This window comes from Erinaceus europaeus, chromosome 3 (assembly GCF_950295315.1).
Source record: "Erinaceus europaeus chromosome 3, mEriEur2.1, whole genome shotgun sequence".
Lineage (NCBI taxonomy): Eukaryota > Metazoa > Chordata > Mammalia > Eulipotyphla > Erinaceidae > Erinaceus > Erinaceus europaeus.
The window spans coordinates 41,195,494-41,215,378 of record NC_080164.1 but is presented as its reverse complement, the minus strand read 5'-3'; the positions used below and the strand labels follow the sequence as shown (position 1 = coordinate 41,215,378).

Below are 19,885 nucleotides of genomic sequence, written 5' to 3'. Positions count from 1 at the left end.
TAAATTATTTATGAAGCAGAAATAGTATAAAAGACTAAGACAGTAACACTAAAATGATCGGGTGCAAACACTTAGCAAATTTTTCTAACTGTAAAAACATACTTGCAAGCAAAGAGTTGACAACCTCAGTAACAAATCAAATCTAAGTTCTGGATTTCTAAAGAACTAATAGACAAAAGAAGATGGCTTGGTTTCAAGTGCTATCAAGGTTCAACTAGATTTATTAACAAATGAATTCTACATGGGATTCAGAACTCTAGTGGTGGGAATTGTATTCCTCTTATCCAATGGACTTGTTGATCATAATCAAATCAATACAAAAATAAAAATCAAATTAAAAGAATGGATTCTACAACCCAGACTGTCCTTTCTAAAAAAGCTGGGAGGTTTGTAGAGCCTCTGTCCTCAGTGACTATTCATGTTTTACAGAAGGAATGGTATTTTGTTTCAGCTGTCACTTAGTCCTTTGAAGAAGGATAAATGGGGTTCATTTTCTCGACATTCAATAACATTCCAGCTGGGATGCAAATACAAACAAGGAGTCTGGAGTCTCCCTCACTTCCCCAAGCCCCAGGGTGACTCACTAGTGCACCTCAGCTATCTGTGCTGTTAGCATGTTGCAGATAAAGCCAGGGACAAAACTCCACTCCAAGGAGAGTCTTTCCAGAAAGGAACAGAACTGACCAGAATGCCCACATACTTAGAGCACACTGCACCACAGCTAGTGCTCAGTCAGATCCTATTCTTGACCCTTCTCCCCTTATGCTCCTTGAATGCAAAAGATTTTAATTATGTATCAATAAAATAGGTGAGACTACTGTTGCCTACAAGTTGGTTCAGATCCACCATTTCATATGTAATGCTCTGTATATTCCTCCCATTTTTCTACATTATCAGTAACTGGTGATGGGGAGAAGAGTACACGAGAGACTTGTTCATGGGGAAATAATATTGAATTCTTTTTTCAGCCCCCCCCTCCAATCCGGAAAGGCTAGTTGAAGCACCAGACCCTTAAAACTGCTTTGATATAAGTTTGGCAAGTGGGAGAAATGAGTCGGAAAGTTAGCACATAGTCTAGACAAGAACAAAGAAGGGTATTTAAGCACAAACTTCAGACAGTCTACAGAAATCCTAATTAAGCAAAAGCAGGACAATGTATGTTGTTCCAGGGCAGTACAGGTGTGTCTATGCCAGCAATTTTAATCATCTTATTTAAAGGAGTACTGGGACACATTTAACTTAGTAGGACACATGTTCATTTATTCAAAACTTGCATCAACCATAATGTTCCTCCAGAAGAAGGCATGGGTTGGAGCTGAATTAGAGGATATCTAATTTCAGTGTTAAGTATCTTGAGAATAAGAAACTCACCCTTCAGTGAACTGGAGTTCAGAGAGTGAGTAACATATGTCTCAAGACAAAAATCAGTTTCTAAAACAACTCTTTCCACTTGAATGGAAGGGCTTTAAACATAATGACCCTTGATTCATAGACCCAAGATCTATGAGGAATCTTTATGAGAAAATCTGAATGAGTGGTAGTTTTCATTAAAGACCTCATAAAACGAATTGGCATAAATACTATGAAAGAAGAAACCAGTAGGGCTGGAGTAGTGGTGTACCTAGTAAAGTACACATATTACCATGTGCAAGGACTTGGGTTCAAATCCCAAGTCCTCCCTGAAGAAGAGAAACTTCGTGAGTGGTGAAGCAGTACTGCAGATCTCTCTCTCTCTCTCTCTCTCTGTCTCTTTCTCTCTGTCTCTCTTTCCCTCTACTCAATTGTGCTCTATCTCTATTTAAAAAAAATGGCCATCATGAGCAGTGGATTCCTTAGGCAGGCACTGAGCCCCAGTGGCAATGAAAATTTTAAAAAATAATAAAAGAGGAAGTCAGTGAGCAAAGGATGGGCAGATGGGACAGGAAGAGAAAGCAAAGCAGATGACTCTATGGAGGACTGTTTGTCTAATTAGCAGTGGGAATGCAGAGGGTTGGGAAGGATAATCCTGTAAGCCCCCACTCTGGACTTATTAGCCCCCACCCCCCTCCACTCCATTATCCACTAAAGGCCAGAGGGCCATCTCTGTTCATCTAAGGAAGGGAAGGGCCTCCCTGGGCTCCCTAGGTCCTTGATTATAGTGTCCCTGTCTTGGGGAGCCTCTCATTCCCTTCATTCCCAGGATAAAATGAAGCTGCCTCTCAGAAACTTCAGGGACTCTTAAAGTCAATGACAGCCTTGAGGACATGGTTATACAGTGAGTTTAAGAAAAGCCCTTAAGTCTTAACCTCAGAGCTGGTGATTTAAGGTTCCATCTGCCAATACCAAGAAGGGCTACTTTCCTGATGCCCTAAAATGGCTATCTACCATGATGATCCCCCTACAAATCCTTCATATCTCTCTCCTACTAGGTCCTTGCCTAAGAAGCACAAGGGGCCCTGGTGGTGGTGTACCTGGTTGAGTGCACATTACTATGCTCAAAGACCAGGGTTCAAGCCCCCAGTCCCCACCTGCAGGGGAAGGGAACACCACAAGTGGTGAAGCAATGTTTCAGCTATCTTTCTTTCTTTCTCTCTATTCTCATTCCCCACATCCCCCTTCAATTCCTCTCTGCCTTATCAAATACATAAATAAAATTTTAAAATAATAGTTTTTTTTAATGAAAGAAAAGCACACACATTGCTCCAAACTCATCTCAGACTTGGCTGTAACCATGCCAACTTGGCTTTGTGCCTCTTGCATCGCAACAACTCAGTTCTCTTTCTCTCTTTTTTCTTTATATCATTTATTTATTATTCACAAAAACAGAAAGAAATTGAGAGGAGAGGAGGAGGTAGAGAGGGAAAGAGACAGAGACACCTGCAGTCCTGCTTCACCACTGGTGATGTTTTCCCCCTGCAGGTGGGGACCAGGGGCTCGAATCTGGTCGTTGCACACTGCGATGTGTGAGCTTAACCAGGTGTGTCACCCCGTGGCCTCCAGCAACCCAGTTCTCAACCCTTTCCCAAGACACAAGCAAAAACTCGAATCCAGAAAAACCAATAGTAACTAAACTTTCCCAACCCCAACTCCAGGGTCACCTCTGTCTTCCACCTGACTTTTACAGAAGCAGCACAGGAGGTCCCACCTACGCTAGACTCACCGCCTCAGTTTATCCCGAATCTCGGGGTTCTTGATCTCGTTTTTCAGGTCATCGAACGTGTGGGCGGAGGACAGGTTGCAGTAGACGCGGTAGTCATGGTAGGGCGGGATGCCGTGGTCCCTGCCGCGCTGGATGTTGATGGCGGCCAGATCCAGGGCTACCGTGTGCGCCATGGAGAAGAGGCGCTCGGTCAGCTCGGTGTTGAGCAGCTGCGTGGGCACCCGCATCTTCCCTGCCACGCCGAACAGGCCCCGCAGGAGCGGGTCGATGCCGCCCTCGTTCACGATGCGGAACGGCGAGAAGAAGGCCTTGTGCAGGGGCACATGGCCCTGGGCTATGGGCTCAAAGTGCTCGTCCAGCCGGTAGAGCACGGGGTTGATGAGCGTGTGTCCAAACCTGAAGGCGGCCGTGGCGAAGGCGTTGAAGATGCCGGCATTGACACTGGGCTCATAGCCTCGGTACTCTCCTAGCATCTTCATCCCCACCTCTCCCAGGATCTTGGGGAGCCAGTGCTGGTAGGTGATGTGCTGCATCTGTGCTCCCACTATCTTCCTGGCCTCGTGGTAGATGGTGTCCCCATCCCAGTGGGGATTCAGGGCCAGCAGCTCGGCCGCCACGCGGTTGTGCTCCCGGAACCACAGTGTGTGCATGCTGGTGAGGCCCAGTTGCTCGTTGGCACGGTGGTCTCCGGCTAGGAAGCAGGGGATGGGGCTCTCGTTCTCGTCCCGCATGCATTCCGTGGGCGGCCCGGTGGCAAAGGGTAACAGGGGTTTGCCCGAGCGCTGCACAATGCCCTGGCGCAGCAGGCCCCGGTGGCTGGCCAGGTCCCGGATGGCGCGGGCCTCATGGTCGGTGCTCCCGTACACATTGGAGGCGTCGATGTAGGAGGTGAGCTGGTTGATCTGCTCTCGAGGGTACACAGAGTTCATGAGCAGCGAGGTCATCCCACTGCCGCACACTGGGCTGGAGCGAACGAAGAACATGCAGCGTGCCCCATTCCGGACGCGAGGGTCGTTGGGAGGGATGGCCACAGAGAAGCAGGGGGGGTCATTGCTGCACACGGAGCTGCAATGTTGCCCGTCGGAGAAGCGGGCTTGGCTCAGCGCCACCACCGTGGAGTCCAGGTCGTGGTCCAGAAACTGGCCCCACTGCATCAGCATGTGCGTGAACTGCGCGTCAGGGGTGATGGCCTCGGTGCCAATGAGCGAGGTAGACACCAGGCGTGGCATGGGCAGCGCGTAGCCATTGTACAGCCGGCCGGGGTTGATGCCCCGAGGGGTGTTGAACCCGTTCTCATACACAGACTTGAGCAGGCGCTCGAAGGCAGTCAGAGAGGCTCCCCACATTGGGTGCTGGAGGTTGTTGCAGGTGCCATCGTGGGTCCGGTACTTTTGATGGAAGCACATGTCTGAGCAGTTGTTTACCCGTCGGTGGGCTGTGCAGCCCGAGAGGTTGGCGATCAGGCTCAGGTACTGAGGGGACACAAGGTCGTTGTAGTGGTAACCTGAAACAGAGCAGGCAAAAGGCTGGGCATTGGGATTAAGCTGGCCAGGCCTGGGTCCCCTGGGGTTTCCCAGCCATTCCTGGTGTTTCCTCATCATCCCTATTGGAACCGGTGTGCTTCAAGGGCCGCAGGATGCCATGAGTGGGAAGGCAGAGTTTGGTGGGGTGAGCTAAGTAATCAAGTGGGAGAATTCAACAAGAAGGTGGGTTGGGGAAAGGTTTGTGTCCAATGCATACAGGACAGTGTCTCTGCTCCTCCTTGATCAGTGTGCTCAAGAGCTCTAGAAACAGCTTCAAACCCATACCAACTAACACCCATGTGCACAATTATATGCACACGTATACAGGAACACATCTACACCAGAGCTCATGTAAGCACAGTCCTCTTTTTCAGTTACTAAGGAAGAAAATCATGAAGAAGTTAGAACAAATTAAGACTGAAATTTTATACTCTATTGTAAAACTGAGTGGCAGCTTTTCATATTTGGAAAAAGAACAGTAGATCTCTGGGTCAAACCTTTCTTTTTAACTATTTTTGGCCACTTTATTGGATAGAGACAGTCAGAAATCGTGAGGAAAGGAGGAGATACAGAGGAAGAGACAGAGAGACACTGGCAGCATTGCTTTACCACTTGAAAAGTATTCCTCTACAGGTGGGGACTGGAGGCTTGAATCTGGGTCCTCGTGCATTGTAACGTGCACCACCATCTGGCCCCAAAACCCTTCTTTTCTTCTCCCTTCCCACCCTACTTCAGATCTAGTGGATTAATAGTGGAGTTTAGATAACTCTGCTTCCATTTCCTTGCAGTAGGAAGAGTGCACCTGCGTACACACACACACACACACACACACACACACACACATTTATACATATGCACAAAAGGGAACTGCCCCACACCCTCACACACACCACCCAAGTACACAATCACACCCATGTAGGACACACTCATAGATTCATGCTCACCCAAGCAGCTACATGGACTCCCACAGAGCATGTCCCCATGGGGATATACACATTCATGCACATCTGTGTGGAGCACACTCACAGACACATCTGCACACTACACGTGCCTATACCCTTGCACCCCACGTTCCTTGGCAATGTTGTGTTCTCAGTGCTCACTGTACTTTCCCAGGTAGGTCAGATCCAATGGAGACCAACTCTGATCACATTTAGAGGAAATGAGAGTTCCCTACCTCCATTGTAGCGGGTGGTGTCTGATATTTCCACCAAAGAATACAGTACAACACTGCAGGTGAAGATTTTCTATGGTGTGGGGTGGTGACAGTCAGACATATAAACTCATGCACAGTCAAGAAAGAAATCTTTGTCAGACAGAACCTACGCTCCTGTCCCACTAGCAACACTTGGGCTCATCAGACCTGAGGACACACTTCTCAGGACACAATTCCTAAAAGACTAGATCAACCAGGCTGGAACATCTAGCTGTATTTCCTATTAGGAAGTCTCAGAAAGTTCTCAGTTTTGTATATCAAAGAAGCTTCCTCCCAATGTTGCCTGAACCCTGAACCAGCCCCAGGAGTTATCTTATGACACTAGCACTTTGCAAGTATGGGCCCTAGGCTTAGCAAGGACAGATACTACATCAGAGCAGAGTGGTTCCTCAGTCAGCTTTCTAGGCTGGGCCCTACTGTTCTCACTGGAGCAGAGGCAGGTGCCAGGCAGAGCCCAGGCACAGGGCAGGGGCCAGCCCCACCATGAAGGTGTCCATAAAGATAATTTCCATATATATATATCTGGAACCATTAGCTGCATTAAGGAGCCAGAGAGTCCTGAAACTTCATGGATAAAATGCAACAGAAGCAAAAATTCAGGTAGTGCTGACCATCTGAGGTATAGGTTTCAATTTTGGGAAAAAAGTCACTTCAACTCATTCTAGTTTGCTTTGGCGGGGGCAGGAAATACAGGACATGGGCAGCCAACTTTGGGTAGTAATAATGAAAGGAACATATATGAATAAGGATGTGAACTAAACTTTCATGATGTAAGTGTGCCTGGAAATGAAGATTCATGCTTATAGCTGTGTATGCATTCATAGATGAGACAGTCCCTCACCTAACCCTAAATGAGTCCTTATCCAACCTGCCATCTCACTCAGTGTCATCCTGACTCTTTGTCACTACTAATTGTGTCCAGGACAGGAGTCAATTTGTCCCCTCTGCTTCAGGACACACCTGGATTTCAGGATTCTCACTCGCCACCCAGACCAGTGTTGTCACATCCTGTTCGATGATTTCACAGCCTGCCACATCTCCTGCACTTGCTTCTTCAATGTTGTCACCCAGCATCCTAGCCCACATTAAGTCACAGTGCTTCACTGCACAGAACTCCCATGGCTCCCAGCTCATGCAACCTCAGGTTGCATTCTTGTTTGGTGGTTCTGTGCTCCAATCAGCTCCTTTGTTGTTTGCCTCTTTTCAGTGGGAAGCCACACCTCTGAGGTTCAAGGGTTTCTCTCTTTGTCATTGCTACATTCCCAGCCATGGCAGAGAGCAGATGCCCAACACACATGTGCTGAAGGAACAGACAGGTGGATTGACGAAATGCCACATTCCCTTCTGTTTCGATAACAAAGGGAACTAGTAACGTGACTCCATATTGTGGAGATTTGAATCATTTTACTTTTTCTATTTTCTCTCTTCGAATTTCTAAAGTTTTGGCACTTACTGATATAAATCAATATGGGGTCCTCTTTTCGTGAGCAATCTGAAGAAGGGTTTTATTTTTTGCACATGGCAGCAGGTCTATGCATACCACCTGCGGAGGTACCGCAACATACGTCAATATCTGAGCCATTAGCCAAATAAGAAAAAAGAAGTGGTGGCAAGAATAACACACCCACCACCTGCAAGTCCTTTGTACCTACCAGAAAAGAAGCAGTTCTTTATGCTAAAACTAAACATGGGAGGGCAGAGAGATGCTACAGAGATAAGTTACATGTCCAAAACATCTTGCCTCTCATACCTGGAAGGTGAAAATTTCCTGGAAAAGACTTGGTAGAGAATGATAGAGTTCTCCGATATCTCCCAAGGGTATGACTATGAGTGAGGCTAGGGCTGCTATAAGTAAGAATAGACAGGCTGTATGGTAGTTAGACCAAATCAACCTGGACGAGAATTCCTCTGTGCATACAGAGATACCTAAAATCCCAACGCATAGTCATAAACTGGCCCCAGCTGTGACAAGACTTAGGAGAGGATCCAGGACCTTGCCCTCACTGTAGAGCAGCAATGGTAGGGAGTGCCTCACTCTCTGAAGGGAGGCTGGGTCAATCTACTGTGCTACTCAAGTAAGACTGGTCCTGATATGAGTTCAGCCTAGAATGTGCCTACCTGTTACCATGGACTCTGAGCTCAGACTGACAAGGACTCAGGGGTTACATAGGCTTCTGTGCTAAATATAAATAGATATGGGCCCTAGGTCAGATCAAGGAGCTAATAGCTAATGCATTTATATACTTTCCTTATACTTGGAGGCTACTCTCTGCCCTAGTTTTCTAGTCCTATTCTCAACTTTTATACCATCTTCCCAGACAATACTTTTAGTCCACCTGTATTTTAGCTATAGGGCTCAGGCAAAAACTACTAAAGTCATGGGTCCATTGGTCCATAAGTAAAATAGACTTCCTAATTTCATCTGCTCTAGTCCTACTTTTGGGTTACTGTTTATTAAATAATTTGTCCTGCTTTATATCTTTCTAAAAATTACGTACTAGTGACTTAATAATAATTAACAAGATTGTAAAATAACAGGTACAATTCCACACAGTTCCCACCACCAGAGTTCTGTGTGCAATCCCCTGGAATCTTCCCTATTCCTTATCTTACTGGGAGTATGGACCAAAACTCTTTTTGAGGTACAGCAGGTGGAAGGTCCAGCTTCTGTAACTGCTTCTCTGCTGGACCTGGACATTGGTAGGTGGATCCATACCCCTGAGTCTGTTTCTGTCTTTCTCTAATGGGGTAGGGCTCTGGAGAGGTGAAGTCTCAGAACACATTGTTGAGATCATCTTCCCAGGGAGGTCAAGATGGTGTCATGATAGCATCTGCAACTTGGTGGCTATGGGTTGGTGAGTTCTGGTGGTAAATTGTTGAACCTTCGAATGATTGTCCTTACCTTTTGTAGTTCATTGGGGAAAACAAAACACAGCTGCTGCTAGTCTATAGCCTCGCCTCTAGAAGTCTCTGTTCTGCTTTCTATCCTATTGCCTTTCAGCCACCAAGCTGCTGACACTACTATGAAACCATCCAGACTTTCCTGGACAGATGATCTCACCAATGTGTCCTGGAACCTTACCTCTTCAGAGCCCTACCCGACTAGGGAAAGACAGAAACAGAGTGCGGCTATAGATCCACCTGCCAATGTCCACGTCCAGTGAAGAAGCAATTACAGAAGCCAGACCTCCCACCTTCTGCACCCCAGAAAAAATTTTTCTCTGTACTCCCACAGGGATAAACAATAAGGAATCTTCCAATGGAAGGGATTGGACATGGGGCTCTTGTGGTGGGCACTATATGGAATTGTATCCCTGTTATCTAACAACCTTGTTAATCATTATTAAATAGCTAGTCAATTTTTTTAAAGGAAAGCTTTAGGAAAGGGAAGAAGAGGCAATTACTCTTCCTATAAAATAAAGCTTTCATGGCCACTTCACATACCAAACTGTAAGATCAGCTTTAAATTCCTGAATTACTTTATATTTTGGTAGGAAAAAATATGTTCATTGAAACAACAGAAGAAAAAAAAAAACACCAAGAAGTCATAAAACAAAGAGTTTAAAATCACTCCTTATTGCACAAAAAATGGCTATGGTTGGCTTTATTCACTGTGCTATGTGTAGGCACAATGTTGACTTAAAAGAGAGTCCTCGCTGTCAACTGTAAACTATTAACTTCCCAATAAAAAAATTATGGAGAGAGAGAGAAAGAGAGAGAGCCTTCATTGAAATGAGGCTTTTGCACACTAGAGAACCATGCATCAGCTATCCCTAACAGCATAGCACCACTCCTGATGTGGTTAGGGCACCTCCTGCTGTTGGCATCACTACGAGTCATGTCAGATGAAGGAGGGTGTCTGTTATCCCAAGCCATCCAAAAGCTCATCAGCTGCTTCCCAGCTGAAACCCAAACAAGATACTTTTCTACCAGCCACATGTTGCTGTGGTAATAGGGCTGTTTAGCTACTCTTGACTGTTATCCAGCAAAGTTTTCTAATAATTTCCTTTCTCCAAGGTTGGGACAGTCACAGTGGGTCACAGTACACCCCAAGCAGTACAAACATTAACTACTACCATCTTTATACATTATACTTTACAAACTACTATCATCCACCACTGCAGAATCCATTCTAACTTCTTACAGTGAAAGTGATGCCACTATGATCTGTATAAACACAAGGCTCAGGGAGGGAGAGAAGAGCAAGGACAGGCTTGGTACTGACTTGTCCCATTCAAGTCCACCATCAGGCCATGCTGCACGTGCTCCTGAATCAGCTGCAACGTTCGTTCAAATATCTCTCCTGCCCGAGCCTGCTCCACGGTGTAAGGATCCCTTGGGTACCGAAACAAGGCCAGTAAATCGTTTGGAGAGCGGGGACGGCTGATTAGAGTTGAGGAAGCAAAAAGGGAAGGTTGAAAGAATTAGTGAGGACAAATAACTGGCAGCGAACGGATAATTATTGCTTTGTAATATTTCTGTAACTACTGTCTATGGATGAAAAGTACTGTACCTTACTCATCCGAAGTGGAAGGCAAGAAACAAACAAATAAAACCAAAAGACACTAAAAACAAATAATTAATTAAGTCAATAGAGAGAACATACATCTGTTTCAATTACAATGCCAAAAAACAACAACAAAAGCATTTTGGAACTGCTGAAGTGAGTAATACACTAAAGGCTGCTGACATTTTGGTTTTTGCTTTCATTTGATCACAAGACAAAGAATAAATTGTATTTTTTCAAAACAAGGGGCTGGATGGTGGAGCACATGGTTTAGTGCACACGCTACAATGCATAAGGACCTGGGTTCGAGCCCCCAAACCCCCACCTGCAAGGAGAAAACTTCACAAGTAGTGAAGCAGTGTTGCAGGTGTCTCTCTGTCTCTCTCCCTCTTTATCACTCCCTTCCTTCTCAATCTCTGCCTGTCTCTGTCCAATAAATAAATAAAGATAACAAAAAAACCAACTTTTTTTCAAAACAGGGTTGTTTTTATTAATGAATCATATTCAAGCTCCTATTCAGAAATTACACATCTTTGTTATTTTAGTCTCCCGGCAAGTTGAATGTCTTTCTTTCTGAGATTTTTAAATTCAGAATTATTTTTTTTCCTTCAAACAGAACCAGTCAAAACCTTGTAAATTAGATTCGCATGCATTATTTAATGCCACCCTCCCCCCCCCTTTCTTCCCAATTTCCCTTCTTTCTCCACCATACCTGTCAAACAGATGTGTCCGGGTCGAGTTTATAGCTCTATCCACTGTAGCAATTGCTTCAACAATTGATGTGGCTACAAATGGATCCCCATTTCGACTGACATCAGGCACTAGGAAAACAGGAAGTCCCACGTCACCAGAAAAGTACAAGTGACTCATAAAATAATGTCTAGACACTACATCATTTAGACTTAAGACATACTTCTCTCCAAAAAAAAAAAAAATTTCTTTTTCCTCAAACCAAAGTTTAAATTATTTTATCACTTAAATTATTTTATTCTATGAGAAGCTGTTTTCAAAACAGTATGGGAATTACAGACTTTGAGATTTGAGAGCACATAAATAAAGGACATGGAGAAGGAAGTTAAAGAACTCTGAAGTTCTTTTACCAGGGCATGACCACAAAGGCAATGTTAAGTGAGTGGCTGGCCTGACAGAGAGTGGCCAGTGGAGGTGTTTTATTTCCTAGCATATTTTGTTTGTTTCTCCAAAGGTCAAAACTTTCATGGATGTCTACACCTCACCCAATCACCTCTTCATGGATGGCTCCATCCATTATCCCACCTACGGCCTGATCTGTCACTACACACAGTCTGCCCTCACACTTTCAGTATGTGAGCACATATACATACATGTGTACATGCAGACATGTTTGTGAACACGCATATATATTCACTGTTGATCCTCTAAAGCTACTGCTCCCTTTGCAATTTCCTGTTCTCCTTTATTTTTTCTCCTTCCTTCCTTCCATTCTCCCTCCACCCTCAGCCCCCCTCCTTTCTCTCTTCTGCCCACCAGGATTATCTAGGGCTCTATGCCCACATGACAAATCCACCTTTCCACTCGAGGTGACCACTCCTGCCTTTTTCCCCCCAATTTGACAGGACAGAAAGATATTGAGAGAAGAAGGGGAAATAAAGAGGGAAAGAGAGACATATGAAACCCTGCTTCACCACTCCTAAAGTTTCTCTTCCATAGATGGGGAGCAGTGGTTTGAACTCAGCTCCTTGTACATGGTAACTTAGGTGTTCAACTAGGTACATGACCACCAGGCTCCTCTCCTTCCTTTGTTAAATGATCTTTATTTATTTATTGGGTAAAGACAGGTAGAAATCAAGAGGGAACAAGGTGATAGAGAAGGAGAGAGACAGAGACACCTGCAGCCCTGCTTCACCACTTGTGAAGCTTTCCCCCTGTAGGTGGGGACCAGTGGATAGAACCTGGATCCTTGCGCATTATAACATGTGCGCTCAACCAGGTGTGCCATCACCCAGCCCCTCCTTCCTTATTTTTAAAGCATTATTGTGATTTTGTTTACTATTATTGGCCTCCAGAATCATAGCTTGTGTTCTGAATCTACAAAATCCCATTGCTCTTGAAAGGCTCTATTTATTTTAGGTAAAGGGTAAGAGACAGAGAGGAAGAAAGAAGTAGAGAGAGAAGGAGACACAGACAGAAGAGAGACACCAAAGCACTGCTTTACTGACTGTGAAATTTTCCCTGTGCAGGTGCTTCAGTGTGGTGACCAAGGGGCTTGGACCTATGTCCTTGTACATGGTGAAATGTATGCTTAACCAGGGAATCATCTCTTGCCCCCATGCTTTTTAATATTTATTTTTCAATTCACTTAAAAAAAACCTTTAATTTAAAATTTGTGGTTAATACCCTTATTGTTTTAATACATGGCACCAAAAAGTGACCCCATGGCCTTGCAATGTGTAGTACTACTGAGTTACTTCCCCCCAATCAATTTTCTAGACTTTATTTTTTGGGGAGGGAGAGAAAGGGAGGGGGAGAGAGAGGAGAAGAGAAAGAGGGGTGGGGAGGGAGAGAGAGAGAGAAAAGGAGGAGGGGGGAGGGGAAGAGAAAGAAGAAAAGCAGAAGGAGGAGGAGGAGGGAGAGGAAGAGGCACCATAGCATTGCTCTACCACTACGGTGGAGCGGCCCAGGTGCCATTCACGGGGCTCCCATATGGTGCCTGGGGCTCAACACCAGTGAAGTGTGCGTTCTACCAAGTGGACTATCATCCAGTCTCACATTCTTCTACTTTCTGTTTCAATTAATATTTGTCTAGGGCTTCGATTCTTCCAAATAAAACAACCTTTCCTCCAGCCAATCTGTTATCTTTTATTGAAGAAGTCCATGCCATGTAATCAGCAACACAGTCAAATTGCTACAGTGCTCTGGTCTCTCTGGTTCATTTGGAAAAAAAAATGAGAGAGAGAGAGAGAGAGAGATATGGTGGTATGGTGGCTAGTCAAAAAAAGCTTCCCATCCACTTTCATGCATGAGGCACCAGAAGTTCTAGGTTCAATCCCCAGCACCAGCATAAACTGGGAACTGCTCTGGTAAAAAGAAGATAAAAGACCTTCCACTTATCTCCCTATTACTTAAAACCAGGTAGAGCTGGCACTTCTTTAAAGGCCTGTGGCAGGCACAGTGCCACCTGGTGAAGCACTGGGACACGAATAAGAGGAGATGCAGGTTTGTATCAGGGAACAAACACCGAAGAGAAAGGGAATGGCTTGTATACTGGTGGCCACAGTTGACATAGAGAAATGTCAGTAAGTCCTTTTCAGGTTTGCATTTCTATGAAGATGGAGGCAATATGTCAAGATCAACACCAAGATCAACTACTGAAGCCCAGAACAGAACATATGAGGGGATAAGTGGTGAGGAGCAGCTTGTTTCTAAGGCTATTGGTGTGACCCAGGGAAAGAATTATTATTGAGTCTTTGACAGTTTACCTTAAAGACACTTAGAGCAGCCGGGAAAGGAGCTTGCCTAGTAGAGCTGAGCATGTGTATGCCTTGATGCTGTTGGTTTCATCCCTGAAGCTGAATGCACATGAGCAGTGCTCTGTTCCTCACTCCTTTCTCTTATGTAAAACTCTGTTTCATATAAAATAACCCAGTCTTTTTTAAAAGACAATGGAGGGTGAGGAATATACATGACTATACCCCAAGTAGAGAGCAAAGGAGAAGATACAGCAGCAATGGCATTCAAACGTTTGCCAAATGACCATAAATTACATGTTGTATGATTTGCATGGATTTGGGCAACCACTAAACCAACCACCACATCACTGAAGGAGGAAAGTCCCAGTGAGTGAATCTGCCACTGTGGTTTGTGGTCTCAGGGAAAGCAGAAGCTTCCACAGAGCATGCTTGGCCGGAACACATCTACTCAGTGACGGAGTGCACAATGCCCCAGGAGGTCCACCTTTTGACTCAAGACCTCCCCTACAAACCAGGGGTGTATTGTCTCTGCAAACATGAGTGGTCCTGGACTGCACTGAGGGCTTGTACACTTATTTTGTCTCCTCTGACTGCACGAAGGGAGACTACACCAGAACAAGACCTGTGCCCTGAATACTGGGTCTCACCGTTTACACTGAGCACCATGCTGACAGAAGCCTGCCCGATTGTGTTCCTGGCTACACACTCATAGCGGCCCGCGTCGGCAGGCCCAACATCGTTGATAGTCAAGAATCCCTCATGGCTGATGTGAAATTTTCCACTTTCTGTCACCTGAACCCCATCCTGCAGCAAGAAAGAAAAAGAAAAGAAATAGATGGAAGAAAACAAAGAAGCCAAAATTGTTGATCCTGGGGTGGGGTACCACTGGTTAAAATCTCACAAATGGATTTGCCAACATAGCCTGGGCTCAGATCTGAAACAAATTGATTTCAATTTGCTCGGGGTTAATTCTATGAGATGGGTTTTTCTAACATGCTCATAAAACACCCAAAAAAGAATAAGACACAAACAGTGCTCTGTGGGCGTTTCAGGTTGGGGCTGGGGGAAGATTCACCACCAGAAGGTCCAGTGTGAGGGACTCCCCTGAGTCCTTCCTGCACCAGAAGCAGGCTGGAGACCACAGAAGGGGCACAATTTGACCAGCCTCAAAGCCTGATCACACTATTATGTATTTTATATTACACTTAATAGAATTTTAAAAAAAAAGAAAGAGGGAAAATAAGTAGCAATCAAAACCCTTCTCTACTAGGCCACGAATAGCTCACTGTGTAGGAAACATGCCTTGCTGTGGAAGTGCCATCACACCAAAGGAAGCCCTGAGGTTGTGGTGTCTCTGCCTCTCTAACTGAATGGAGAAACAGTCCGAAGTGGAGAAATAGCATTTGTGTAATGCCTCAGCTGCAAAAAAAATAAATAAATAAAAACAATCAACAAACACAATGTCTACTGACTAAGGGATGAGGAGTAAACATGAGTGTGTCTCTGTTTATACTACAAAGAAGATGTGGGAAGGAGAATATTTGAGCTGGTTTGTCTTATCTTAACCTATTTATAAGGATGCCCCCAGAATTTACACTTGAAGTTTTTACACAATTTACACAGTCAGTCTTTCTGGGATAGGAGTTTTGCAGAAGAATCTGTAGGTGTCAGCTGTAGTCACCCACTCTCCCCAGGTGTGTACCTTGTTCCAGGTGATGGCTGGCTCAGGCTCCCCCTGTGAGCTGCATGGGAGCTGCACGTTGGTACCCACTTCCACTGTCATGTCGGTCGGGATGCTGGCAAACACTGGGGTGACTGGAAGGCAAGGGATACCCGCTGACAAGTTGGAGAACTCAGAGAATCCCTCATTTATACCAAAAAGTTTCAAAACAGCAGAGTCCCTCCTGTCCCAGGTAAAGGTGGACCCCAGGCACCCAGAGATCTCAGCCACAGTCACATCTATGTCTCCCAGTAGTGATGTACTAAGCAAAGAAGCCTGGCTGGGGATGAGTGTGGGGTTCACAGAGTGACTACAAGTCTCAACAAGTTCAGATCTGCTCAAGAGCCTGCATCTGAGTTTAAAGACTCTGAGCCAAAAGCTGATTTACAAACACATAGGGTAGGAAGCCATTCATAACTCAGGGCTTCTTCTCAGGACCGGAGGTCCTAGCCAGACTCCTATACACTCCTTTCTCCTCTGTGATTTTATACTTCAGGACTCCCTCATGCCTTCCCATCCTATCTCTATGTTCTGACATGAGACAGCATCTTTATCCCCGCCAGAAAAATCAGATGGGCATCCAAAGGGGACAAAAAGACACAAGGCCGGGGACACAAGAGAAATTGCTCAGGTCCTGGGCTCCCATTTATTATAGTTAGCACTGCTTTAATATCCACCCTGTAAGAAAAGGCCTGTAGAACAACCTTTCTCTGTCAGAAGATTAACAAGTCAATGGGAAAAAAACAAACATCCAATATTACTTAGACAAATTGGCTTTAGGGTACAAGTATCATTAAAAAAAAAAAAAGATAAATATACTAAGTAGCTCAAAGAAAGTGACTCCATGACTTGTGCTGTAAAAGCATGGGAAAGCAAGTGTCCTCAAAGGAGAGCTCTGCACTCAGCGGTGCTATGATGCCAGCTGCAGCTCCTGGTCTCAGGGTCGCAGGTTGCGTGAATCACCTGCTTCTTAAAGGATCTACTGTCACATTTACCTCTGGGCTGCACCGTCAAGTGGACCACAACCCTCTGTGAGCCGATGATGTTGACAGCCTGGCACTCGTACTGGCCCTGGTCATGGAGGGCGACACTTGAGATCCTGAGTGTTCCTGATGACAACACCAGGTGGCGTCTGTCCACAGACAGCTGGCTCCCTAGAAGGCAGGGTGGCCATTCAGTCACACAAGACACATGAGACAGGAGCAAAGTTGGGAGCAAAACAACAGGGGTCAAGCAGGACTTATCTGAGCAAATGAGTGGATTAAAGAGACTTATCGTTATACGAGTCGGGGTCTAGATAGTCCCACTCTTGGTTAGTAAGTTACACATGTACCCACACACATACCCACAAACATCTTATAAAGTGGCAACACAGGTTGTTTTGTCCAAATTGGGGACAAAGAGAACACACTCCCTGCCTGCCCTCCAAAAGGGTGAGAGGACAGGTAACAGAGATCTGGTGCTAATTAAGGAAGAGTCAGGAAGCTGGAATTCAGAGGTCTCTGGGCACACTGGTGGGTTCTAGAAAAGCTGGGTCTAAATGGACAGTAAAAGTGGGGGAAATAGCATGGAGGCTGATGCCCCAAGTAAAGTCCTAACACATTCCTTTGGGGCATAAGCCACTCTTATCCCTGTATAAGGGTACAGGCCTGAAGTGTGAACATTTGCGTCCTCTTTGAGAATTTTCAGGATCTCTGCGAGGGCCAGGAGTTCAAGTTGGGAATCATTCTCAGGATCTCAAGGGCACCTGCCTTTATCCCAGGAGAGATTCCTGAAGGCCCATACCCAAGCTTTCTCCATCTAGTCTGCTGTCTTCCTCCTCAGGGTAAAGCATAGGCTAGGGTTCTCGATTTATTCTTAGGCTATATTCAAATAATGAATCGATCAGCAGTCATTAATACAGGATGGAGAAATAACAGGAAAACCCAACAATGAAATGAGAGCAAGAATTATATAAAAAAGAAGACAACAGTCATTCCATTAGCAGCTTCCAGCAAGGTCTGTGCTACATGCTCATTAATGTCATTCAAAATGTTAATTAAGACTCTACTGAAGGCAAGCCGCAGAGACTGTGTGGGAAAGATGGGAGTAAGAAAACAAAAGGCCACACCCAAGTCCCTTCAGTGAGGATAGATCTCTATACATGTCCTGCCAGGATACTTGAATGAGGTCAGTGGTTAGGACATAGATGCCTTATCTTTCTGCCAACACTGGGTCACGTGGTGCTCTGCAAGAGCACAGCCCAGGTCCAAAGACTGGGGATTAACTATCTCTTGGGAAATAGAACCTATTTCTAAGTTGAGTCCCAAAAGTGGAGCAGGAGAAGCAAGGAGCTAGGTGAGTAAGGCTCAGGGTTGACTCACCTCCTTTTGTCCAGGCAATGACTGGCTGTGGGTACCCTTTTGCTTCACAATGGAAATCAACTGTCTGACCCTCGATAACAACTCTGTCCTGAGGAGTCACAGTGAACTCGGGAAGAGCTTTCAGAAGAAAAAAAATGAGAAATAAAATTTAAAAGATGGTTTAGAGAGAAAATTCTTCACATGCCTTTATCATCATCAATAAATGACTAGACTTGTATAGAACCCCGTCCACTTGGAAACGGACCCAGGAGAGGCCCAGGAGACACTTGAGACAGAAAAAGAAATTAATTAGAGAATATTAGACTTTGGGTTTTTTCAGCAGCACACTGAAAAAGTACAGAAAGACTATTATTCTATAACACTGCTAGCTACAGCAAATGAAGATTCAGCTAATGTCCTATTTCAACTATAGGAATACACTGACTAAAAAAAATTCAATTCACTCTTCATCAAGTGGGGGGTAGATAACATATGGTTATGCAAAGAGGTTCTCAAGTCTGAGGCTCCAAAGTCCCAGGTTCAATCTCCCAAAACACCAGAAGCCAGAACTGACCAGTGCTCTGGTAAATAAAGAAAAAAAAAAATTAATAAAACACACATTTTAAAAAGTGTACAATTCACTCTTCATCAAAATTAATGTCTGCAAATGGTTAGGAAATATTACCTAGCACAACTGTGTCTAGAGATCAGAGTTGTTAAGCGCACATGGCGCAAAGCACAAGGACCTGTGCAAGGGTCCCAGTTCGAGCCCCTGGTTCCCCACCTGCAGGGGAGTTGCTTCACAGGTGGTGAAGAAGGTCTGCAGGTGTCTGTCTTTCTCTTCCCCTCTCTGTCTTCCCCTCCTCCCTCCATTTCTCTCTGTCCTATCCAATAATGATGACATCAATAACAACAATAATAACTACAACAACAATAAAAAACAAGGGCAACAAAAGGGACAATAAATAAATAAATAAATAAATAAATAAATAAATAAATAAATAAATAAATAAATATTAAAAAAGAGTTGAAAATAAGGGAGTTGGGTGGTAGTGCAGTAAGTTGAGCACATGCGGCGCCAAGTGCAAGGACCGGCCTAAGGATCCCAGTTCGAGCCACTGGCTCCTCACCTGCAGGGGAGTCGCTTCACAAGCAGTGAAGCAGGTCTGCAGGTGCCTATCTTTCTCCCCCTCTTTGCCTTCCTCTCCTCTCTCCATTTCTCTATCCTATACAACAATGATGACATCAATAACAACAACTACAACAATAAAACAAAAGCAACAAAAGGGAATAAATAAATAAATAAATAAATAGATAAATATTTTTTTAAAAAGAAGTTGAAAATAACAGGTGACAGAATAGGATACTCTATATGACTTCATTTTTAAGTAGTAACCAAAACAAGCAAATAGATTTGTGGAAAAATAAGCAGAAGTGTGAACAGCAAATTGGTAGTGAAAAGGCTTCTGCTAGAGGCAAGGAAAGATGGTACAGACACTAGAGAGATGAACGAATGTCTCTGTATTTTATACTTCAAAACTGTTTTATTGCTTCTGAACTAATGCCCTTCCTTTGTAGTTATATTTAAATAATTGTTTAGAATAACTAATGAACTCATTATACAGTCAGTTAAGAAATTTGAAAAAAAAGAGTACTATTCTTAAGGATATATACTCTCAGCACCTTATATACAAAAATTTCTCTTAGAGAAATTCCCTGATGGGTGCTGATTAGTTTTAATACATTCATTCATACACTCACTCACTCACCTTTGAGTATTCTGCGAATAATTACACATGCCAGTGCTCTGGGTGCTATAGACGACAGTGACAAAATGCAGTCCCTGCTGTCCTGAAGCTCCAATCAGGAAATAGGCCAAGTGTCACTTGGAATAGATGGTGGTTAAGTGCAAAAGTAAAACTAAACCGAGTTGTGTAGTAGAAAAAGTGGGACAGGAGTAGGGAGAAAGTGCCAGAGAAAGTCATGATC

At 44.6% G+C, this 19,885-nt stretch overlaps 1 protein-coding gene across 4 annotated transcripts in view; it reads right to left on the bottom strand.

Moving 5' to 3' along the window:
• The window catches only part of PXDN (peroxidasin), a 112,020-nt gene that overhangs the window by 12,554 nt on the left and 79,581 nt on the right, over positions 1 to 19,885 (bottom strand). For all 4 annotated transcript variants that reach the window (XM_016186339.2, XM_016186338.2, XM_060187049.1 and 1 more), the window contains 7 exons: positions 17,918 to 18,034; positions 16,550 to 16,708; positions 15,537 to 15,649; positions 14,482 to 14,638; positions 11,098 to 11,206; positions 10,104 to 10,261; positions 3,140 to 4,643 (listed from right to left, as the gene is read on the bottom strand). In XM_016186339.2, coding sequence (XP_016041825.1) covers positions 3,140 to 4,643; positions 10,104 to 10,261; positions 11,098 to 11,206; positions 14,482 to 14,638; positions 15,537 to 15,649; positions 16,550 to 16,708; positions 17,918 to 18,034 — 2,317 coding nt within the window. The remainder of the gene's footprint in view (positions 1 to 3,139; positions 4,644 to 10,103; positions 10,262 to 11,097; positions 11,207 to 14,481; positions 14,639 to 15,536; positions 15,650 to 16,549; positions 16,709 to 17,917; positions 18,035 to 19,885) is intronic.